At 34.0% G+C, this 26,326-nt stretch overlaps 1 protein-coding gene across 1 annotated transcript in view; it reads left to right on the top strand.

Annotated features, from left to right (window-relative positions):
- RELN (reelin) overlaps nucleotides 1-26,326 on the top strand; it is a 539,202-nt gene that overhangs the window by 125,795 nt on the left and 387,081 nt on the right. The window contains exon 3 of the mRNA XM_003342005.3: nucleotides 19,645-19,780. Within this exon, the coding sequence (XP_003342053.2) occupies nucleotides 19,645-19,780 (136 nt within the window). The remainder of the gene's footprint in view (nucleotides 1-19,644; nucleotides 19,781-26,326) is intronic.

Raw genomic sequence — 26,326 nt, 5'->3', positions numbered from 1 at the left:
AATATATATTGCATAATAGCACATGTGTAACTTAGATTGCTGGCTGTCTTGGGAAGAAGTGAAGGTTGAGAGGGATCAAAAATAGCAGAAAACAATTACTAAAAATGTATCTACATATAATCTGGAAAAATATAATGAATAAAATTTAAAATGCTTATTGAGTGATTGATTCAAACTGATTCCTAGACCAGTGCTTTTTCTACATCATCCTTCTTGTTGGCTAAAATATACTACAAACATTTATTAAAAGAATCAAAAGTTATTATTTGGTTTTAGTTTAAGATTTTTGTTTGCTTCTCTATTGTTGTTTTCAATGTCTAATTCAAAGTAATTATCTTACCACTTAAAATTTCCCTTCATTTGAAAGAAAACTGGCTACTAGTTTAGCTCAGTACTCTTTTAACAAAGTAACTTCTGGCTCATGAATCACCCCTTCAGTTTTATGTTTTATTTGACCAATAGGTATCTTGTTCTACAGTTTTTTAATACAATGTAAAGGATTTTGGATTATGGAAAGTTCTTAAAAATTAAATAATTAGAAAAAGTAAAAAGATTGAAGCAAAAAGGGAAGAGAAATTCTAGGTATTACTTCAGTAAGATGAGTGTAGATCTTAAAAAAGATCCAAGTGAGGACTTTGGAAGTGTTATAGATAAAAATGCACTAGAAGGACATTAATAACGTAGGTGGTAGAAATAAATGTAAATAAGAAAAATGAACAAAAGCCTCTCTGGAAAGACTTAAAGTCATGAATATTCTTCCATTGCCTCTCATGGATTGTTTTTCTGGAGTAGAACAACTTATTAGCATTTTTTATTTCTGTTGTTAAATGCCAGACCTGTTTCCTATTACTAAATTTGCTTGATTTGAGGCATTTAGCCCAGTGCTTGGCTGTTCTCTAAGGATCACTTAGACATCAGCTGTAAATCATCTGCTCATCTTCACTGAATGAATGCCCTTAAACTGCCTAGTGCATTGTGCCCTAACCACTGCACACAAACCATATTGTGTGAAGAATCGTGTTTCAGCCTCTGGGGGAAAAGATGCAAATTGATGGGAGGATTCCCATCTCTCTGTGCAAGACTTTACATGTGTTCACTCTGTTATGAGTAATTGAAATTGTTTTAATAATCTCAACACATTCAGGTAAAACTATACTTTAGACCTAAATGAAGGAGGAGGAGCAAAGAAAGACCATATATTTATATATATGTATATCCTTATATACATATATATATCCAATCGATTTGGATGTGAATAAATTGTGAATAGAATTTTAGTAGCTAAAATGTAAATATAAAATTTATGTAATGATGTAATAGTTTATCAGATAAAATAACTCGTATGAATCTAGATTTGAATTCTGTCTCTATTATTATAACCTGTGTGATCTTGGGCCTTATTTGATCTTTTAGGGTCAGTTAATTCAACTATAAAATGAATAGGCTGAATTTCATGATCTAATTCAAATCACATGCCATGATCCCATTTCCACCTAACTTTAGTTGGCTAATCAGTGTTTTGGTTAAGTGTAGATTTTCTAAAATCCTCATTTTGCTAATTAGCATGATGATATTCATCTGCTTGATTATATTTAATGATAATTTGGTGATGGTAACATTACAAATTTCTACCTGTCCAAGATATACAGTAGATTGGGATTTGGGGGTTATAATAAGAATTTTAGGCTTTTTTTAGTGATATTGTTAAATAGAAAAAAAAAGTAGATTTAAAATGTCATGAAAAATATTGAGGAAAGACTGTTATCAGAGTCAATGAGTTGCCTTTATCAGAATGCATGTAGCCAGTGATCCATGATTTTATCAGTGTAGACATTCCCTTTACCACTGAGGAAGACCTGTGAGGACAAAATAGGAATGGACAAAAAGGGAGATCTCAAGCCTGCTCCTATTTCTTCTTTTCTGAGATTCTATTCTTTCAAGCAGCCAGAATCTTGCAGAAACAGTACACACTCACAGTGGCTTTGATGGATTTAATCCATCAATCCTTATGCACAGGCCAAGATATGTAGACTGTGTGGTTGCCCTCAATCAGCCAGCCATCAGCCTCTATTTTATATGCCTTGACGAGATGTCCTTTGATATTTGGGGTGTGGGGGGGTAGGATTTAGAGCTCAAAACAGTTTGGTTTCCGGGGATCCTTCATTTTTCAGATGTTCAGATTCTCCAAGTGGATGATTCCCTGGGACTCTGTGACTCTTGTACTGAAAGTAATAGAGGCAGTTGTCAGTAATGAGGAAGCATTGCCATTTCTAGGTCTTCACCAAACCTCCTCCCAGTTTGAGGAGCCAGCCCTCATGGTCATGTTTGAAGAAGTTGTCACCACCCTTATCTACATTAATCAATGACTGTCATCAGTTTCTCAAGCTGAAAAATTCCTTACCTGTTCATGAGAGGCTGTTGGCAACTATTTTAAGCTTCAGAATTCGGGTGCCACAAATGACCAACTTGACCCTTGGAAGTAAAATAAAGGGCTTTTTAACTTATAAGAATACACTTGCCAAACCAAGGGTTAGGATACATGTTGATTGTTCAGGTTCTGGTTTTCTTGAACTCCAAGACTTTCATTTTGTCTCTCTTTTTCTTCCATGGAGATAATAATTGAACATTGGCAAGTGCAGCATAGAGCAGAAAAATCTTTCAGTTCTGAAGAGCTGGGTACTCCTCTCCTTGTGCTTTTAAGTTGAAAATTAGTTGAAAATTTTTAAGTTGAAAATTTCTTTTCAATTAATAAACATTTATTTTCTTTCCCTCCAATACCCTCCACTCTTTGTTAAAAAAATGAAATAAAAGTATTATAACAAGTGGTCATAGTTGAGCAAAACATACAAAATAACCAAAACACAAGTCTCATTTCACGTTCGGAGTCTATTACTTTTCAGTCAGGAAAGGGGTAGTATGTGCTGTCATTGGTCTTCTGGGATTATGTTATTTTATATCCTTTGCCCATAGCCATGTCATTATAGTACACATTTTTCTGAATTGCATGAAAAAGAAACCTTTGTGCTTTAGCTTCATTAATGGTAAGGATTATTGATCAACAGCGCTGCTCTGAATCCTACATGTTTTGTAATCCTATCTGCTAAACTATCTGCATCAGAGGATCTGCTCAAATCCAAGCAAGCAATGTGCACAGACCTGGAGGTGGTCTGGCATAACCCATTCTCTGGGCTTAGATTGCCGACTTCAGAGGTTTACTGTCTATCACCAGTTGAGTACTTTGAGGCCTTTTCAACATGTTGAACTATCATTCCTTTTCTTTCACTTGCACAGCATCAAGGGAGGTATTTTTAAATATTGAGGATTATTCATCTTGGAAATTCACCCTTAACTCTATAGCCTGCTTTGTTGTACTTTGTGCAAATTACTTGTATGTGTTACGTTTTCAGTTTACTATTTATCTCAGATATTCAGAGAGGTATTGAGTTGAAAACTGCAGATAGACCACTCATTACAGGTCAGTGATTCAGCCTCCAAGAAAATCTATGCTGAGGCCTTTGATAGAATCTCAGGTGAGCTGTGAAAATGACTTCTTTTTCCTATTAGACAGTAAAGAATTAGTCTCCTTATGTAACCTTTTTTTTTAAACCATGCTTGCTCTACGTGTGACTTGCTACCAAAGAAACACTTCAAGAAATAGCTTCTAATTTCAGTTTCTAATTTACACAAAGCACCTGGTTTCTGTTCTTTGCAATATCTAATAGGTTGAATATTTTTTCATTTACAGTAATGTAAGAAAAAAGGAAACATCAGTGAGCAAGTACAAATACTTTCTCTTGAAAATATTCTTAGCCAGTGATCGTTTCTTATTTATTTCTTTTAATTTTCCTTGACTTCATACATTCACTGGATAGAGATATACCAGGCATTTTTCTTGGCTTCTTCCCATCTCTCATTCGGGAGAGAGAGAAGAACAATGAGATAAGTGGGACATTCACATAGCTCACTTAAATATTATTTTTCTCTGATGCCTAGAAAGAGAGAGCTATGGTAACTGAATAGAACATTGCTGATAGCCAAATCTAGTAGATGATGATGGCCAATAGCAGTGACTTTGCTTCTCAAAATACATGTTTCATAAATACTTTAAACAAGTAGTTACCAGTGCCTGTCTTAGGCTTAATAAATATCTCGATTATATTGTTTTCTATGATTTTTATTTATTTATAAATATGCATGTGAACAAGGCCACAGTATTGATTAAAGTTTGAATTAATTCTGTAAATGTCCTAATTTGATGCTTCATTGATTTGGAGATGTGATTCTTTAATTGAGAGACTCCATAGTTTTTAGTCAATATTAAAATATTAATTTGACTATTCATACATTTGTTAACCATTGTCCAACAATCAATAAATTGACGTATTGACATTTTAATTAGTACCTATGCTTGAAGTCACTCCAGTCCATATGATAAAGATTGGCAGAGTTTATTTAGATTCCTATGAATGGGAAGATTATAGATCTAAAGCTAGAAGAGACCATCCATGTGAGCTAGTTCATCCCCATCATTTTACAGGCCAGGAAACTGAAGCCCAAAGAGGTTGTGTGGCTTGCCCAAAGATATACCAGAAGTAAGTGGCCAAGCTAGAATTTGAACTCAAATTATACCAAACATCACTAGAGGTCAAGCACACTTTTTATTGTATAACATTGCCATGAAGGTGACCCAAAGCAACAGTTCTTTTTTGTATCCTCTTGGGCAACGGATGGCCAGGATTGTATTTGGATAATTTTCAGCTTAGAAAAACCTACCAGGCCCCACCTTCATTGTCATACCCTTCAAGAACTAAGATCATTTCCATACTACAACTAGACATTGAAGTAGAATGGATGGCAACAGAGTGCACCTTTTTATTATTTAGGTTCTTTAGGGAATGGCTGGATGTGGTGGCAAACACTATAATCCTGCTACAGGGGAAATTGAGTCCAGTGAGGTTTTGGAGTTCTAAAATGATTTAGGGCTAACCTGATTGTCCATACTGTTTAGCATTATTATGGTGAGGCCTTTGGAGAAGAGGACAAGTGAGTTGCCCAGAAAGCAAAACATCCCAGATCAGAAGCAGAGCTGTTCAAAGTATCTGTGCTGATGAAATGGGAAGACCCCATATTTAAATAATTGAGGTGGAGAAGGATGAAAGACAACAAAGTGTCTCCTCATAAAACAATGAAGATGTAAACATTATATGAAACATCTGCCTGTATATAGATCAATTTTATAAAGATTTTACAGAGATGGGGAATTGTGTTATTTCTTCTTAGACAGTAGAATGGAAGCAAAAAAAATAATTCACAGAAAGCTAGCTTTATATAAGCCCTCACTAAGCCAGATCACCCCCGCAAAAACATTTATGGATGGAACTAGAAAGAAGACAACAAATGGATGCACTATGAAGCAGATGGTCAACATTTCTCTAGGTCTCACTATTAATTATAGTGGAACAACCATATTTAGACTGCACACTCAGTATTTAGTGTGCTATGTATGTCTCTATTCATATATGGCTTTTAAGAAAATTACATTGAGAATAGCAGAATTTGTTCAATTAAGTTCAAATCCTGAAGCTGTCATTGCCTGTCACCTTCAGTAAGTTTCTTAACCTCTATGAGTCTCAGTATTTTCATCTGTAAAATGAAGGCATTAAAGTGGTTGACCTTGGTGGTCTCTTCCAACTATCAACCAGCACATGCAGAAGATTTATATTGGAAGTAACACAACTTTTCATCTCTGTAAAATCCTTATAAGAACAAATTGCACACAGACAGATGTTTGGATGTTATTTTTTAAAACAACAAACCACATCTTCACCATCATATAATTGACTAAAAGGTAGAATATATAAGATCTGCTTACTGTTATCTGATTCATTTGATGAGATAAAGCAAACTGTGGCCTTACATGAGTTCTTTTCTAATATGACATTTACTGTGCATGTTGAAAGTGTTCAACTTACCTGGATAGATAAAAACACAATAATATATTTAGTAGTCTACTGATTGCCAACATCAAGAAAATCATAAAAGAAAATATGCTCAACCAAAATGTCTCTGTTTCATATTGTAAAATATTAAAATTAAATATTGTAATAGAATAGGTAATCTGTGTATAACTATTTCAGGTGGTGATAACTGGATACTCTGGCAGACTAGAGAGTTACTGCTAGGGGAACTTCTGAGGCTGCCTATTTGCAATGGAGTTAGTTGAGAGAGAGATAAAGAGATGCTGCCACAGGGGAATGCTCTGGGGTTTGTCTACTGATCTCTACTGATGACTAGTAGATCAATATATTTCCTAACCTCCTCCTCCCTTCACTCCCTCCCTTCTTCCACCCACTCCCTCCCAGTTTCTTCTGAAGCTTGTGGCTTCACCCCTCCCCCCGAGTGGACTATGATATTTATGAGGAAAAACATCTTCCTTTCTTTTCTCAGGTAAGGGGTTTATTGGGATAACAGGTCAAGGAAACTGAGGTGAGAGGGATAAGATTTTCTAATCTAAAATGAGAATTATGAGGATTTGGGAAGTCACAGCTGTGAGAGGGGGACAAGTCAGAGAGATGGAAGATAACTGTTAAGTCTTCTTTTCTTCTTTCAATTCACAAAATGACCAAGGTCTCTCAGCCTAATTTCAGAAGCCCCCTCTCAAGGGTCCTTCAGCCTGGGACAGAAGCTAATAGGATCAGTTCAGTTTATCCCCCCTTCCAGCCAGACTTGCCTCCTTTGGTCAGAAAAAAACCCAGAGAAGAGGTTTCTCTCTCCTTTCTTGGTCAGTCACCCCCAACGAGAGACAGAATCAGTCCTCCCCCCCCCCCGCCCATCCCCCCCCCCCCCCCGGGAACATTCCATTTGAAATCTTCATCTTGATTGACAGACAGATCCTTCACTTTGGTCTGCATGCCTGAGTTGTCCTGCAAATCCTCTCTCCATGTCTCTTCCACAATCTCAAATAATAAAAATATATTAAGAGGTTTGTTAAGTGATCATTAGAAATCAAGAAATAAAGAGGATACAAAATAAAACCATGTGCCCATGGCTGGTTAGCCATTTTCAAAATCCCCACTCACCACCATCACCTCTGGCTGCATGCCAAAAAGAGGAGGCAGAGCCTCAATGCCCACTCACTTTATCCTCTGTCTACAGGAAGTGCGTAATGACAGGAAGTCAGTGGGTTCTCCAGATATGTAGTTCTTTTTTAGGGTAACAGATTTTCAATTATACATTCCCTCCCTGAGAGCCAAGGAAGACTAGTCTCTCCAATGGGTCTTGTAAACATACCAACTTTGAATTGAGGATAAGAGGTAAAGAGAACAAAACCAATCATCGCTAGGCTCATTGACAAAAAGCCAGTTAGGGGACAGTCTCCTTCAGCTTAAGCATATACATACAAAACAAATGCATTCAATCCCACACAGTTCAAATCATCACATCCCAAAGTTCACTCTTGATTTTCTGGTGCAGTGTGTGGTCTGTAGAGGCATCTTCATGGTGTATTCTCCAAACAGTTCAATTTCTGGATTTGGAGAAGTAGAATGTTTCTTAACCTAAAATTACTCTCAAAAAGAATGTAAACTTTGCAATTTAGAATAATTATTCATATAAAATACAAATAAAATTTTTTCACTTCAAAATTTTTATTCTCTTTTTTCTTTCCCAGATTACATGTAGATACAATTTTAATCATTTTTTTTGACATTTTGTGATCCATGTTCTTTTCCTCCTTCTATCTCCTTCCTAGTAGAGCAGATGATATATTATACATGTGCTATCATTCGTTGCATATTTCCATGTTCATCATGTAAAAAAATTATAAAAGTTGCTTATAAAAGAAAAAACTAAAGAAGGCAATAAACTGACAAATGATATACTGCAATCTGCATTCAGACTCCATCAGTTCTTTTTGTGGTAGTAGATAGCCTTTTGTCATGAATCTCTTAGAGTTGTCTTGAATCCGTGCATTGCTGATAATAGTTGTCATTCACAATTGATCATAATTTATTATTGTTGTTATTGTGTACAACATTCACCTTGTTGTGTTCACTTCATTTTGCTTCACTTCATATAATCTTTCTAGGTTTTTTAAAATAATTATCTTATTAGTCATCTCTCATGGCACAATAGTATGCCATTACAATTATATACCACAACTTGTTTAGCCATTCCCTTGAGGGATTCATTCTAAACAGTGATATCTTCCACATGCCTAGTTTTGAATTATGTTATTTCTTTTACTTCAAGACACAAAATACTTTGGATCCTCCTCAGTGAGTTGTTCAATTGATTTAGCAATCTACATAGGAAAGATAGATTAGAAAAAATCATATTCATAGTATGGCATTCTATTTGAAAGGAGATTCATTAAATTCAAATGTGTCAAACACAGTCTATAATGTAGCCCACAACACTCCCGAGTGTAACCAGAACCAGTTTAAAATATGATTGGAAAATATTTAAAATAAGTAACAAAATATAAAAACCTAAATCGCACAACACTTTAAAACCAAGTCAGTATGTCGTTTTCAGGGATTCTAATGAATGGATTAGTGGTTCCTGTTTCTATTTGACACCACTGCACTGAACTAATCATTGTTACTTTAGATTGGAACTTCAGGTGAACAGTGAACTGGGTCCATAACAGAAAAGAAAGAAGAAAATGAGCTGGACCACATTTGAAAAATTAACACCTTCAACGATCCAGAAATACTCTTGACATAGAAACCCATCATTTTCACATTGATATTTTCCAATAATACTATCACTGTAGTCAGTCAACAATCAACAAGCATCTGTTAAAGCACCTACTATGCCAGACACTGAGGATACAAATATAAGTGACAATCCTTACCCTAAAGGAGTATAAATAATGGCATGGTCAGTGATCTCTGAAGAGACTTTTTATGTCCTCTCTACCCAGAACTCAATTTGCCTTGAATGGCAGAATTCCTTGCCGTGACTCAGACTTATTATCAGATTGGCATAGTAAATATGACCTAAAATTAGGAAATCTTATCTGTCTTTGATTCCTATTTGTTCTGTGACCATGGGCAGGTGGTTTTAGTACCCCTGGAAACTTTCTAATTCTGTAGGTTACAAATGACTTGCCAATAAACAATGAGCAAGGAAGTTTCTGCACTGGGAGTTACTCCATCTGAGGGATCCCAGTTCTCCTGCCCCCCTTCAATTCATGAAGTTTTCTGTTTTTTAACACCATATACAGGTATTCATAAGAAGTGATTTGCAACCCTCCTATCTTCTTTATTTGGGGTTTTGTTTTCAGACAGAATTGTCTTTTTTGCTTCTGCATCCTGTAAATGAGTCAGGGCAAACTTTTGGAACCTGTCTGGGAAACTAGGCTGTGTATCTGAGATAGAACCTGAGCAGGTAGGGAGCAAAGGCCAATCTAGGTACTGGTTTCTGAAGCAAATTGGGTTCATGATGGACATTGAGTGAGAATTGCATCTGGTATCTGTTGTGAAGAGGGTTGAAAACAAGCAAAAGCAAGAGAAGAGGTACAGAGACAGAGGGCTCTGTTATACCATTATCAGAGAAAGTCAGGCAGAAACAGTTAGTTTCTAGATAACTCCCAGCAAGAGAAATTGCTCTGACAAATGCTCCTGAGATCTCTCTATTCAAAACCTCCAAATCTAACTAATTGGTGATTCCTTCTTCTTCCTTTATTTAAAAAATAATTCCTTACCTTGTGTCATAAAATTAATACTGTGTATTGGTTCCAAGGCAGAAAAATGGTAAGCGTTAGGCAATGAGTGACTTCCTCAGAATCACAAAGCTAGTTTCTGAAGCAAGATTTATACTCAAAGTTCTCTGACTCCAACTTAGTGCTGTATCTGTTTCTCTCTCTAGTTGTATTTAAGTGCCAAACAGCTTACAAATATTTCATTTTAATACTCATAACCATCAGTGGTAGATGCTGTTGTTATCCTTTTTTGCAGTTGAGGAAACTGTAGCTAAGAGAAGTTGTTGGACATGTCCAGAGTTGCACAGACGACAAGTGTCTGAAGTCAGATTCAAATTTAGGTCAACTTGATCCAACACTGAGCACTACCTCTACATGTACCTGTACAGAAATGATTAGTTGAATGAATTTGGGGCTTTATGTAGGTGTTTTTCCAGATAAAGGACATAAAAGGTAGATATGAGAACATTTTGTGCATTAATTTCATATTCAACTTTCTTTTTGAAGCAGGAATCATCCAGACCTGTGTTAACAAGAAGTCAAAATGGCATACTAAAAGAACAAAAACATGATCTGTCTGGCCTTTTTATACCTTCATACTTTTAGATCTGAGGTCAGTTATCCCCAAACCAAAGCTGCAAGAAACCAAAAATAGTGCCAGGAAAGAGGGAGAGATATTTAATTAGAATTGTTTCAGATTACTTGAGAATTATTGCTTTCATGACCATTATCACCAACATAGTACTTCAAGAGATAAGCTGAAATAGAGATGGTTTTAGGAAAGTCTATGATTACTTTTCAACACATACAGATGTAGTTGATTTGGCTGAAATGTTTGAGTACACTAATCTGTCAGAGAAGATTAATAATAGGCCAAATTCTCTGTACACAGAATTTATTCACTTTAGAATTCAATGAGAAGTTTAGAATAAGTAGATCAGTTTAGAAAAGATTTTCATTTTAATTATATTGGCTCTGCCCACTCAAGAATAATTGATATCTTTCCAATTATTTAAATCTGATTTTACTTCTATATAAAGTATTTTATAATCATGTTCATTTAGTTTCTGGGTTTGATTTGGCAGATATACTCTTAGGAACTTGATGAGTTATCTCTTTCTCTTCTTGCAGGATATTTTTTATGATATATAGAAATACTGGTATATTATGTAGGTTTGTTTTATATTTGGCTACTTTGCTAATATGTTTAAAATAGAATAAAAATATGTAATTCATCTCTCCATGCCAGTTAGAATATACTTACCCTACATGGAATTTTCAGAATTCTTTTAAAGAATATGATAATGATCTTTAATGCTCTTTTAGAGAAAACAAATTGGCTTTCATAAAATAAGCTGGCAACCTTTCCAGAGGTCTGAAATTTATTGAAATAACATGCTTTTATGTAGTAACTGATATTGTTTAGTATTAATTACCATACTTTCTAATGTCCTTCTGAAGGCTTGAAATAATACATAAAACCTAATCAACATTTTAACTTTCAGACTTCATTTTATATGTCAGTGCCTGTTTCCAAAGAATAGACTGCTGGAATTCTTGTATATTTTTCTCTGGTTAATTAAGCAACTTTCTATCTATAAATGTCTTAGTTTTTGTACGCTGTGAAAACTAACAAATGAAGCAATGTTTATACTGATCATGGAAAATCCTTTTTATAATAAATAACCTTGAGTAATCTGTATGTTTAGAAATCACATTGCAGAGAAGACACATCCCACAGTAGGCCATACAGTGTGATAAAATTATAGTGTGGGGGGCAGCTGGTGACTCAGTGGATTGAGAACCAGGCCTAGAGACAGGAAGTCCTGCGTTCAAATTTGACCCCAGACACTTCCTTGCTGGGTAACCCTGGGTAAGTCATTTAACCCCCATTGCCTTAGCCCATACCATTCTTCTGCCTTGGAACCAATTTACAGTATTGATTCTAAGATGGAAGGTAAGGGCTTAAAAATTAATAAATAAAATTTAAAAATAAAATTACAATGTCATTCTCAGAAGTGAGAAATTTTAATTTTCTGGGTAGGATCTTTTAGAAACAGGACATTTTAGAGATGTGGTGTTGTGGCAATCCTAGTTATAGTTATGAGATTTTTAAGGTGTGCACATTAAAAGCATGGAAAAGATATCCCTGAGGAAAATGGGGTTCGTGCAAGGTTTAGTCACAAACTTAAAATAACTGAAGACTTGTCAAAGAAAATGATATCCCGGAAGACAGAAATGTGTATCACTGCCTTAAAAGGAATCATGCAACTTTAGATCAATTAAAGACATCATCCATCTAATCATCTAGAAATTCCACACCAGCAAAGAAAAACTCTGCCATAGCTGCTTATTCTTTGTGTGACTGGAAAGGGATTAAAAAGGCAAGGAATATTTATTCACTGCCCAGCGAAATGTGAATTACTAAATTTCTGAATATTCAAAGGAAAAATTATCTTTAAAGCATTTTATTGAGATGTGAAGTAGAAAGATAAAGACAAATTACAAAGACTTACATTACCTTTAAATGACCTTGTAAAAAATTCAAAAGTGAAAAAGCTTACTGTCTTTACAATGTGATAGTTGCAAATCTGACCAAAATGGAAATAGTCATCACTTCTGTAGGAATCTGAGCATTCATCAAAGACATTCTGCTTCCTTCACTAGAGGAAATAAATTCTAAATATAGTCCAGGAGAACCACAGTACCTTAGTTTGTGTTTTCTCTCATGATATTTTCAGCATGTGAAATTTATGTGATACCTGAAAAGTATTCATCTTAGTTAATTTAGGAAGGAGAGTGCACATGAAAATTTGCTACAAAATAATGGGTACTAACTGAGAATGATCACAACTAAAATGATAACTATCTCAGATATATTCTTTTGAGCTTTTGTATGGTTTTTGACTCTTCTTTTTCATTCAATTTCTATATCTAGTCATTTATTAATTCTCCTCTATTTCTTCTCCTTACTTTCTACTCCTTACTTTAACTCCTCTCTGTTTCCATTAACCTCACCCTAGTATTAACATTCAAATGTTCAAATTGATTTATGATGCCATCAATGTAGATGCTCCCTCCAACAGTACAAATTGTAGCCCATCCATGCCTGCCCACCCTGTTTAACTCTCATCCATATCCACTCATAGTTCACCATAGGAGGTCTATTCAGTGTTCTGGAAGGCTTCCTCACTTTCTCTTGATATCATTAGTTCATTATGAAGATTAAGTGGAACCCTAGCACTAGCCCTCTTCTTTTTAATCATACATTTTTGATGATGTCCTTGACTCTGGATCATCTTTTTATTTCTTTATTTGTTATAAGCTTCTTTATTCCTGCTGTGAATACTTCTTTTACAATCTCTGATGTGTATATTTTATGTGTGTTTATATCCATGTTTCACACATATATCCATACATCCATACACCACACACACATTTCCTTTGGTGGCCTGAGGACAGCAAGAGCCCCATCTATTACCACAGGATGACAGAAAGTCCACCACTAATAAGGGGGTGTCCACTGGATTCCTCCCCCAACTCAAACTTCTCAAAACCAATTAAGGCTGAATTTCAATTTCTAAATAATGTTGCCCTTTGCTACCATATCCCTCCATCTGGTCTCAGAAATTAAGCATTTGATGATTAAAGAGCACTTTTTAAAGCTTTCTTGCCTCCCCTTCATAGCAGTTAATGTACATCTATTCAACTTCTGTATGAAATTACTGTAATCAGTAGCGATCCCATTTCTTCCAATTAGATCCAGTTTTGATCATCAGTAACTGGTTTTCTTATTTTTGTTCTTTCTTTTGGCTTTGTATTTTGTTCTTAGATACAGCAAGTTGGTAATCTGACTTCATGATAAATTATTAAAGAATATCTCTTATATTAATAATGAGTGACAACTTGTTGATAAAAATATCCTAATTTCACTTTTTAGGTTGTTACTTATGTTGCCTAGGATATCTTTATTCTTTTATTTTAAAAAGTATTCTTAATATACAGGCTGATGACTTCTAGATAATCTACCAGCCTTTGGCCACCCTAATTACACACACACACACACACCAGACACAGTCGATTACACCAGATTTTTATTTCTGTGGTGGCCTTTTTTTCCAAGTCATTTCCATGAGGAGTACATTTCAAGAAGAACAAAACATCCCTTGAAATTATGTTTCTTGTTGCCTTTGCATACACAGTATCCATGTGTTTACCAATGCTTTCTGCCCACCTGAATGACTGCCTTCCTTCTATTTATGTTTATCCTATTTATTCTTCAAGATCCAGCATAAATACTATTTCTTTCATAAAGTTTGAACTGTTCATGTGATTCCACATTAATTCCCTTCTCTGAATTCTTTTTTGCATTTATATCTAATATCAGAATAAGCACTTAGTTTTTCTTTGTTTCATACATATTAATTTTCTCAACCCTACTAGAGTGTAAGCTCCTTAAGAACAGAAGCTTTATCATACTTTATTTGTATTCTGAGACAGTGGTTATCACAAAATATTTTTCCAATAAATACTTTCTCTTTGATAGCTAGTAGCAAAACCTTTAGTTTCCTAATAACTGAGCCTCTGGCAGACTAGTATCCTAATGAAAAAAATAGTTAACCCATACTTTTCAAATGCCTCTAGCTGATATAGTCAGAGTAGTACTGTTAATTGTTTTGGTTATTTCTATGGGTGATGGTTTAAAGAATGGGATCCATTATTTAAACTTAATCCCTTTGGGGGCTGAGAATTTCAACGTTTACTGCTAGTGATATGCCATGTATCCCATGAACTAGATATTTGGCACAATAACAATGCTAATACTTTCACCTTTGCCTCTTGTATAGCTGAATTTTGTACCATAAGCTGGACCACAAGTATTTGTAATAGAAGTTCCCACTTGTCTGCTCACACAGAGTGATGGTCTCAGACATCTAGCTATGATAGGATGTTAAACTAATAGAGGATGATCCATAAGAATTTTTTTCTAAACATCCTGGCTAGACATTAACTCACTTTCTCATAAGTGTTTTGAAAAATGTAAGAGATGTTTGAACATAACTTGGGCTGCCAACATTTTTTAAAAAACCAGCAATGAACTCATTCTGATGTTTCCATTCCATTTACTCCCCACAAAAAGGTGGTTGGGATTTCAATTTTTTTATTTTAATTCAAGATCTCCTCTTTGGTTAATGTAATTTCTCTTACATTGAAACTGTGATTTAGGACTGACTCATAGAGAAATGACAACCACTGAGTCACCAGCTGCTGGTCCTCCTGCTACACCCTGGGTTTTCCTTGTGGGTGTCTCATTTACCCTAAGCCTGTGGTTTCTGTGGCTTGACAAGTTACATCTCAGTATGTGCCTGAAAATAACTTGGTTGAATTCACAGGGTCACTAGAGTGCATTAAAATACAGAGTTGTAGCATTTAAAAATCTGTCCCTATTTTTAAGGTTGTGTTTTAAACACTTGAACAATTTGCTAAAGTAGATTTTTTGTTAACACATCCTGTACATTATTATTTTCCCCTACTTTTTGTAATAGTTTTTTCTTATATTAATCTAATATTTTGAAACAGAAAGGACCTTAGATATTTCCTCATCTAATCCTCTCATTTTATAGTTGGAGAAATTAAGGCCCAGAGAAATTATAATTTGACTTTTACCTGATAATAGGCAGAATATTTTAATAATTGGCATATATAGTGCTCTTAGATTTGCAAAGCTCTCATGCTTTTTTATGTGGGGTTCTCTGTTATAACTCTAATAAGTAGGTACTACAGTTGTTTATTTTATCTTCAATTTACACAAGGAAACTCAGAATCCAAGAGTCTTGTCCTTGGTCACACAGCTAATTGGTACTAGAGACAGTATTTGAATTTGGACTTTCCTGACTCCAAGTCTAGCATTTTGTTATGTATGCCATATTGCATTTCTGCATTATTATTTCTAGTACCTGGAAATACTTCTTTACCTGAGTGCCCTATCTGGTTGCTATGATGAGAAAATAAGGTTGTATACGTAAATCACTTTGTTCAACCCGAGAGTGCTATGTAAATGTCAATTATTTTTGTTAGAAAAGTTGATACTAAACTTTTATGGCAAGTTTACAGGGCTATCTTGACTTCTTCTCAATTGCTCTCCAGGAACCATACCAAGTCTCCTACAATGAACATAAAGTTGGGCAAAATAGTTTCAGTAATTTTTTGTTTCTCCATTTACTGCAAATTTTCCTTTTACATTTTTGATACTGGTAATAAAATTCCAACATCCTGGCATAAAACAATATTTTGCTAATATTATACATCCATTCATTAAGATTTAGAAAGAGTCTGCCCCTTCCAAATGACTTACTCAAAGCCAAATAAGTAATAAGCAATAAGTATAGAATTTGAACCAAGATCTCCTGATTGTAGATTTGTCCTTTCTCCCTTGAATCATTTCTCCATTATTCTTTCTCCTACATCACCATGAAAGGCTTTATAGGTTCCTGCCAATTCAAAATCTATGACCCAATGAATCTCTAATTGGACCACTGCAATTATACTTGACCTTAAATATCCAAGAGCATAAGGGAAGGAAGAAATTAATTAAGGGATAACTTTTAAAATAACGTTTATGCAAAACTGGCAGTATTCTTTTGAATAAGATAAATTCAAGGGCTAGAACTGACTGTTTACTGAATCCATTGATGTTAGGAAACCTGTTCTTATTACATTGCAAGAAGCAGCAGGATGTCATGCAGTGAATAGCAGCCAAGGATTTAGAAGATCTGGATTCCTTCTACTCTGTTCACTGTACTGCCACTACATTCTGCTTTAGCAGAATAGTTTCCCTCATAATTTAATGAGAAAATAAAGTCCATGCATTGATCTTCCCTCCCCTGCCCTTAAACCTATTACAGCATCTAGGACAGGACATTGTTATGTAGTAGATGCTTAATAAATAGCTATTTAATTGAATGGTTTAATAAAATATAAGCTTTGTGGCCCTGCTAACCTTTTTTATTAATCAAATATAAATATTTTAAAAGCTGTGCTGTTTTGTTTTCAGTTAAGAAGCACTTATCCTCCCTTCTTCCTTGCCTCCCATTGGAAAAAAAGAAAAACAAAAATAAAACCCTTATAATAAATATGCATAACCGCGTAAAACAAATTGTACTTTGCATGTGGCTAAAAGTGTAGATCTCTTTCTGCTTCAAGTCAATTATCTTTTGGTTATGTGGGTAGCATGCCTCCTCAATGGTTCTGATATTTTTGTGATTGGCCATTGCATTCATCAGAGTTCTAAGGTCTTGCAAATTTGTTTGTTCTTTACAGTATTATAATCATTGTATAAATTGTTCTCCTGGTTTCTTCACTCTATATATCTGTTCATAAAAGTACTTCCTAGGTTTCTCTGAAACTATTTCTCTCATCATTATTCACTCCTTGATAGTATTCCATTATATCCTTTTATTATAATTTTGCATTCATTCCTGAATTGATGAGTCCCCCCTCTAATTTCCAGTTCTTTGACACCATCTAAAAGAGCTACTCTAGTTTTAGTCCTTTTCTTTTTTCTTTGATATCTTTGGGATATAATACTATCAGCAATATCTCTGAATCAAAAGGTATACAAAGTTGTAGCAATATTTTTAGACATTGTTCTATATTGCTTTCCAAAAGCAGTTGACCAGTTCTTAGTTCCAAAATTATGTGCCTGCATTCCCAGAGTCCCTCCAATTTGTATTTTTCCTTTTAAAAAAAATCAACTTTGTCAATCTGATGGCTGTGAGATAGAACTTCAGAGTTACTTTAATTCACATTTTTCTATTTTTGGTGTTTTGAAGTATTTTTTAAATTGTGATTAATAGCTTGAATTTCTTCCTTTAAAAACTACCTTTTCTTATCCCTTGACAATTTATCAGTTAGATAACAGTTTTATTCTTATAATTTTAATCAGTTCCTTATATATCTTGGAAATGAGAGAGTATATCAGAGGAAATTGGTACAAATATTTTCCTCAATTTACTTGTTTCTCGTCAAATGTTAGATGATTTAATTTTGTTTATGCAAAAACTTTTCTTATTACATGCAACTAAAATTCTTAATTTTATATTTTGTGATTCTTTTTGTCCCTTTATCCTCTAATTTGCTTTTATGTGGCCTTTTATTTCTAATTCCCAAAAGCATTTGGAACCTCCCTTGATATATAGTGTGATTTGGAGGCATAAATCTAATTTCTGCCAGTCTACTTTTAAATTTTTCCCAGAAGTTTTTGCTGAAAGGTGACTCTTTACTCCAGTAGTGGCAGTCTTTGGATTTATTGATCACTAGAATAAAAAAAATCACTTATTTCTGCATGTAATCACTAAGAATTTACTAAATGTTTACTCTTTATCATAGATTATATTAAGAGCCAAGTTATAAATGTATTACAAAGCAGTCACTACCTTTAAGGAGCTTAAATTCTAATGCGAGATATAAATTAGAGTATATTAAATATATACAGAATAGATGGAAGATAACCTTAGAGGGGATGGCAAGGGATACTAAGTCAAAGGTTGGGGAAGAGAGCAATCTAGGCAAAAGGAATAAGCAGGTAAATGCACAGAGACAGAAAATGGAGGACTATATACAAGGAACATCAAGTAAGACAGTATGGTTGTATTATAGAGGACATAGTAGGGAGTTGAATATAAGAAAAGTGGAAAGAATAGAAAGCAGCAGATTATGAAGAGCTTTAAAACAAAGCATATTTGATCCCGGAAGTAGAAAGGAGCTGCTGGAGTTTGTTGAGCATGTGGATTTTATGGTCAAACCTAAATTTCAGAGATATTCTTTGGGCAGCTGAGTAGAAAATGGATGGTAGCAAGCAGAGTTGAAGTGGGGATAGAATTTAGAAAGTCTTTGCACTAGTCTAGGTGAGAGGAAGTAAAGACCAAATTTAGATTTGGACTTTTTATAGAGACGGGAGTGTATGTAAGAGATGTAGAGAAAGAAATTATAAGATTTTTGCACATTTATATATATGGAATGATCAAGAGAGAGAAATCCAAAATTAGGTTGAGTTGTGAACCCAGAGGATAGGAAGGATTGTGGTTCACTCAACTAATAGGAAACTTCAAAAGAGATTAATTTAGGGAGAAAAAAATAAGTTTCATTTCATGCATGTTGAGTTTGAGTTGCCTACAGTACATTTAGTTCAACATCTTATAGGCTAGTTGGTAATATAGGGCTGCAGCTTTAGGGAGAAACTAGAACGAGATAAATAGATATAGGTATAATCAGCATAGAGATAATTCAAATCATGGGAGCTGATGGGACCTCCAGGTTAAAGAAAGTGGAGAGAAAAGAGAAGAGATTTCAGGACAGAACTTTGGGGAGTACCCATGTTTTGTGGAGAGGACTCTCAACCAAAATGATATCAAAAGGAAGCAGTCATATAGATAAAAGAAAAATAAGAGAAAAAAATCATGAAAATCCAGAAAGGAACTTATAGTTTCTTCACCTATAAAGTAGGAATGTTAATATCTACCCCACCTACCTCAAATGGTTCTTGTGAAGATTAAATTCATTATTGTTTTTGTATTCCTAACAAAGTTCTCGGTACATATAGTAAGCTCTTAAGAAACAATTATTGATTGATTTATCAAATGATAATAAATTATATGAAAGAACTTTTGAAAACTCTAAAGCCCCATAGAATTTCTTTTAAATAGGAAAACTGTGGCTTTCAGAATATAGTCTCAGTTCTGTAAAAAATTTTTAAATGATGGATTTCTTTATGATTATAAAAAGTGCTGCTTCGTAAGAAGTGTTACTATTACAGGATTAAGGGAGAAACCAAAGTCACTTTCAAGTGATGAAAGAAAAAGTGTCCCGAATATGTTGTTTAAAAATTGTAAAAACATCTTGACATAAGAATGTTATAACGTCCTTTTGTTTTCCTTTAGGAATTATGTCAGACCACCAGTTTGGAAACCAGTTTATGTGCAGTGTGGTAGCCTCACATGTGAGTCATCTGCCAACAACCAATCTCAGCTTTGTTTGGATCGCTCCACCTGCTGGCACAGGCTGTGTCAACTTCATGTGAGTTCTGAGATTTACTATTATAGGTGATGGAGGGTGGTCTGTCCTTGTCAATACGCTGGTTACTTTTTCTTTCCCTTTGATGAAACAAAATTGAATTTCACATCTTCTCATAGCTTTGTGTCATTTAAATTATTTAGTATCAAATGTGATTGATTGCCTTATTATGAGTTTCTAAATCTATCCTTCTGACAGAAAAGCTCCCTTCTTTAGGTAGGACTAAATTTTCAAATATGGAGATAGAGTTAATGTCTAAACAACAGATATTCTAAGCCTTTCCAAATTGTTGGGATATTAGAAATATATGTCAACCATAAAACAGTAGGAAGTCATGGAAAATTATCTTTTCATTAACATATAACATGACCTCTATTTCCATCTGTTTTCTAATACATACATACATATTTTATATGTATAAATTAATACACTTATAATTTCATAATTATCTATTTCCCATTAACTTAGTAAACCATTTTTATACTTAAGGATGGAGAATATTTGGGTTTTTTTTTTTTGCTGATTACATTAAATGTTAGCCAGAGTAAACTCAATTAATATAGAAGAAAATGCCCTCTGCCTGATAATAACAAATGAATTACAGAATATAGCATTTCAGAGTTGGACGGGGGCCTAAGAGATCATCATATCTAATCCTTACGCAAAGCATGAATCTAATCAAGAGTATCCCAAGCAAGTGGCCATGTAGAGTTCAAACAATGACCTCTAATCCTATGGAACTATCTCATGGGGTAACACATCAGGCAGATCTGACTATTTTTCTTCTATTGAGCCAAAATTTACCTTAAACCTGCTTTATGAGACCAATGAGAAATAACCTAGTACCATTTCCACATGCAAGGCTTTCAAATTTATATACACCAATGTTATAGTGTTGTTACCCCAAGTCTTTTCTTTTCTGCTCCATATTAAAATTTCCAGGTTTTTTTAGGGGATCAGAATGCTTGTTTTTTTTTCTTACTCTTTTATTCTTTAAACTAAACCATTCCAGTCATTATAGAGACAGCATTGTACAGTAGAGTGTTGAACCTGGTGTCAGTAAATATTTGTATTGTAATCCTGTTTCTGACATTTCCTGGCTGTGTGACCATGCATAAGTAACTTTAATAATTTTGAAATTTTATTATCTGTAAAATGGGAAAAAGCACTTGCCTTATAGAGTGTCAGAAAATTAAGTTAAAGTTTATAGAATTTTTTGGGAATAATGAAGTGCCTTTTTTGAATATTAATTATTATTCCAGGGACTCACGTTTGTCTTCCCTTTACTACTGGGCTAAATTATCAGAAGTGCCATGTCAAAAAAGAGACTATCCCAAGTGCAATGTGTTAATGTCTTAAAGACTAATCTGTATTAGTCTAAGGAAATAATTATCCCTGAAATGTATGCAGAGATACTCTCAAATGACTGAATATTGCTCGTTTGTAAAAGTTTGCCTTATTCAATGCATTCTATATTTCTGTATATATTATTTCCACAACAATTTATGTAACTGAGAAAGTATCTGTTTATATTGGTTATTGTTGCTTTTTATTACATTTGTGAGAAGTCTTTTGGCATGCCTTAATTATCTTCAGTTATCTTGTGAAATGACCCTTCAATTCTCTTAAAATTGTTACTTCCTTAGCATGAATTTCTTTTGCATGTACTTTGTATAATATAGCTGTTTTTTCTTACCTTTTTCTCTATGTGCTATTTCTGCTTTCTCTATAAGTACCTCAGGGACTATCATATTGAATTCCAAGAGTGGTGGTTCATTCTTTTTGATAAGATAAAATATTAACATAAAAATTGTTGTAAATCTTTTCCATCTTTTTGTCAGTCCCTGTTTACTCTCAGGATGAAATCACTGAATTCTAAAATATTTGTTCATTTATTTTATATGTTCTCTTTGAGTAATTAATAGAATTTCTCTGCCTCTTCATCTTCTACAAAAGGCATATGTGCTACAAGAATTTTCATAGTAATTTTTAAAATAAGGTATATTCTTTTCACATCACATTTAATAAGTTAAGATACCGCTTCCTATCCTCTGTTCAGCATGATTTCCCATAGAATAAGGATCAAATTTTTTTTTAAAATTCAATATAATCAACCAACATATTCATTCCCATCTGACATACATATGTTTCCTTCTATCCTTAAAAATTTCTTGCCTCTTATATGAATGGAGAGAAGCACATTTTATCATCTCTTCTTTGACCCCAACACTTTTGTCATTATTACATTATGTTTAATTTAATGGATTTTGCTTTTTGTTCATGTTGATGTTATATATATATATATATCTGTATATATATGTATGTAGTGAGAGGTAGATAGATAGTTTTCCTTGTGTCTACTACACTTTCTGTTAGTTTTTATACATTTTCTCATGTTTCTTTAAATTCTTATTTCTATTTTCTTAGAACACTATGATATCTTATGGCATTGGTTTTGTAGACAAATTTTATAATCATAAACCAGTTGGTTTAACCATTTCCTTATTAATGAGCAAATAAATCTACTTTGTTTCTAGCTCTTTGTGATAATAGTTACTCTTTCTGCAAGTTCTTAACATGTGCTTTCCAATATGAGAAGAAACAATATCCTCTGAAATAATGTTACTTATTGCCTTAAGGTGAATGATAAAACCATCTCTGCCAAACATTTTATTTGATTCTCCAAGGAAAAGCTGTGAAACTTCTTTCCATTTAGTTGCAGCTTCTTTCTGTTTGCTTGTTTTGCTTCTAATAAGAAAGTCAGAATTCATAGCCTTCATTTCCTCTAATAATTTGTCCACTCATTGGTTCCTGGGGAAAGATCTCACATTTTTAGTTAATAGATAAACAATGTTTTGTAGAGGGTTTGGAAATTGTGATTCTTAGCATCCTCTGCCCCCTTTTTTGGTCACTCTTCTACCATTGCAGAAGAAGTAAAAAGTGACCATATGAGACCAATTCCTATTTTCTTTTTTCTTTTTGTTGTTGTTCATGAGTTGCTGTGGTGAGAGAATTCATCAGGTGGTCAGAGATAAAGAACCTCAAAGTACTTACTTTGTCTGGTTCTCAGAAAGCACATTCCAATATGTTGCTTCAGATTCAAAATCTTTTTGGAATCATCAGAGCTTCCTGAAATGAATTGGAGGTATGGAAATTAATTAGGGGCCATTGCAAGATGAGACAAAACTGGAAAGGAGCCTTAATAAAATAGGGAGTCATGATGTAGAGGGGCAACCTTGACCTATTTTTTTCCTGTGATTCTGTGAATCATGCAAACTATATAGATGCCAAGGAACAAGAGAACTCTAACTTAGCACAATAAATCAAAAGGACTATCTGAATGCTTCTGATACCTACTATTAATGTGATTATTTTTGTTACTTAACCTCTCATTAGCTCTCACAACTCTCTAAGAATTTATTGCTGGCTAATTTGCTGATCTGCATTGGTGAGGGGAATTTCTGAATATGGAATTACTATTTTGATTGTCACCAGATCAGAACCTACTGCTCTCTAAATCTTTTCCACTAAAATTCTTATTAACCCATATATCATTAGTTATTATATAATTTACTAAATATATAATTACATTATTTTATAATTATATAATTTTTAAAATTAAATTTTTACTTGCTGATATTTTATTTCTCCAACAGGGCAATAAGCTGCTTGAGGGCAAGAATTATAGATTAACCTTTGAATTTTCCACAATGTTTAGCTTTTTTTTGTATAAGTAGTCAGCTATTTAGAAATATTTTTAAATGAATAAACTAAAAATAAAATGGATTTACATATATAAAATGGATTTATAATATATATTAAATATATATAAATATATACATATATATTTATATATTTTTATTCCCTGCTTCTGCATGAGGGGCAAAATTTAAAGAACTAATGAATTAGCTTGTTGTTGAGATGTTTATCTTGTCTTATGCAATGATTTAAAATGTCATGACTCTAGTAACTCTATACTTTTTAAAGGGAGTCATTATCAGTAGAGAATAGATTAGAAATGCCAAATGAACATTATTTTGATTGTAGGCTAAATCTTTGTGAGTATATACTAAAAAGTTAAACATCTTCATAATATTTCATTAGTGATTCCAATATATTTTATATCCAGTATCCTTTTTTCAGCTTAATTAAAAGGCTACATTTGTGTAATCATAGTATCACAGAATTTGGAGCTAAGAAAGACCAATTTGATCTATTCTTTTCATATTGGAGAATTATTTCATAACCTGAAATTTAAAGTGAAATTGTATGGAGTCAGTGTACAGTTCCAGGCAGCGAAATTGCTGTAATTCTTCAATTCCTTTGCTGGGAAAGAATACTAGAACTCCCTTGATTCTGGTAAATTTTATATATTTCTGTAAGGGATTCACATTTCTTTCTGTCTGGGGCTGTTTCTGAGAGTTAGAAACTACATTACTAGTGTGTATGAAACAGTAATGTGACATTAGCCTGCCAACATATAACACACAACCTGTAATTATAAAACCTGCTTACCTATTTTAAAACCTCCTTGGAAATCCCATAGTAAGAATTATAGAAATTTTGAACCCAAATCTTTGACAATTACACAGTCTTAGTAAGAGTGTCTTTTCCAATGAAAAGTAAATGAAATAATGTCTGAACAAACCACATTTTATTGGTAAACCACTTCGCTACACAGTCATTTGGAACAGTCTTGTTTACTGCCTTCCTTGATTAAAAATAATCAAAGAAGAAACATGGGAAGAAAATTGCTTATTGTAAGCAAAGGGACTTGAAAGTGAGGTTGCTGGTGTTTTCAGCATTTGTGTGTAAAAGTTATCAGTTACTAAACTAATAATCATCATTAATCTTCCTCCCCTCTCCCTCCTTCCTTCCTTCTTTCCTTTTGAGTCTATTTCAGTCCTTTTGAGTCCTTATTTCAACCAAGCTGAAAGTACAGCAGCCCTTCACAGACTGAACCCCACTGTTGATTGGCCCCAAAGTTTTGATCTGTTTTGTTTTGAAACTAAACCAGTTTGTTCTTCCTTCAGCAACCTGGAGCGCTCTCTCTCTCTCTCTCTCTCTTTCTCTCTCTCTCTCTCTCTCTCACCATTTTAATGTTAAACTTATTGGGTGCACATTTCTGACTGGCTTTAGCCCTCTTGTACCTAGAACTTCTGAACTTAAGTGATCCACTAGCCTGAGTCTCCCCTAGTAGCAGGAATTACAGATGTGTGCCATAATTCCTGATGCTATATTTAATATAAAAATTAAATAATAATTTCAGTTACATAACCCAGTTTCTTGTTACTGTTACTGATTTATGTCAGTAATTTGGCTTTTGAAAGCAGCTAAGTGACTCAGTAGATACAGAGGCCTGGACTGGGAGTCAGGAAGACCTGAGTTCAAATCCAATCTCAGACACTTACTTTTTATGAAGCTGGGTAAATCATTTAATTTCTGTTTGTTTTTTATCTACTAGGGGAGGAAATGGCCAACCATTCCTGTATCTTTGCTAAGAAAACCCCATGGATTTTATGGTATAATATGATCCATAGGGTCACAAATAGTCGGACATGACTTAATGGTTGAACATGAACAATTTTACTTTTAATTTCCTAATAATTAGAAAAAGGAGGTAGTATGGCATAATAGAGATGCTAGTCTGTGAATCAAGAAGACTCAAGTCCCACTTAAAAAAAAAAAACCTTACCTTTCGTCTTGGAATCAATACTGTGTATTGGTTCTAAGGCAGAAGAGTGGGAAGGGCTAGGCAATGAGGGTTCAGTGACTTGCCCAGGGTCACACAGCTGGGAAGTGTCTGAGGCCAGATTTGAAGCTGGGACCTCCCGTCTCTAGACCTGGCTCTCAATTCATTGAGCCACTCAGCTGCCCCCTTAAAATCCCACTTTTGACATATATGATGGGCAGAGTAACATTTCAAGTCACATAGCAACTCTCTAAGACCTAATTTGCAAAATAAATAGAGCTCTATACTGGTAGAAGTAACTTCATCATTGGGAGATTTCTATGCCTGTGAAATTCCAGGAGTAATGTAGGGGGTAGGGGAGAAGTTATTGAGTTTGTTGCATTCTCTTACAATGAACAATGTGAAAACAATTTAATAGTAGATGGGTATGAGAATGTGCTACAGATATGTGATATTAAATATACTTTTAGATAATAATAATAATTATTACCTTAAATTGTTTTACTTTGTTACAAGAGAATTATTACAGAGCAGGAATAATCTATAAATGTTTATGATATTAAAACATATTAATAAAACTTTTAATTAAAAAATTGTCATTTTACATTTGAAGTTAATTAGAACCAGGAAGAGAGAAGATTTATAAAGTTATCATCACTTATTTATTTAAAGTCAGAATAAAATCCTAGAATGATTGACATTGATTAGATTGCAAAGCAAAGTGAATAACTCATACTGAATTTGCCACTTCATACTAACCTTTATTCAAACAAAAGAAAGCATTCTCATAAAGGGTGTTTAACTCTTATGCACAGATTTTCTTGTGATATGGAGGACCCATGTACAATTTGGGCACT

Source organism: Monodelphis domestica, chromosome 5, assembly GCF_027887165.1.
Source record: "Monodelphis domestica isolate mMonDom1 chromosome 5, mMonDom1.pri, whole genome shotgun sequence".
Classification (NCBI taxonomy): domain Eukaryota; kingdom Metazoa; phylum Chordata; class Mammalia; order Didelphimorphia; family Didelphidae; genus Monodelphis; species Monodelphis domestica.
Note: the sequence above shows the minus strand (reverse complement) of the source record. Positions and strands in the feature narration are given on the sequence as shown.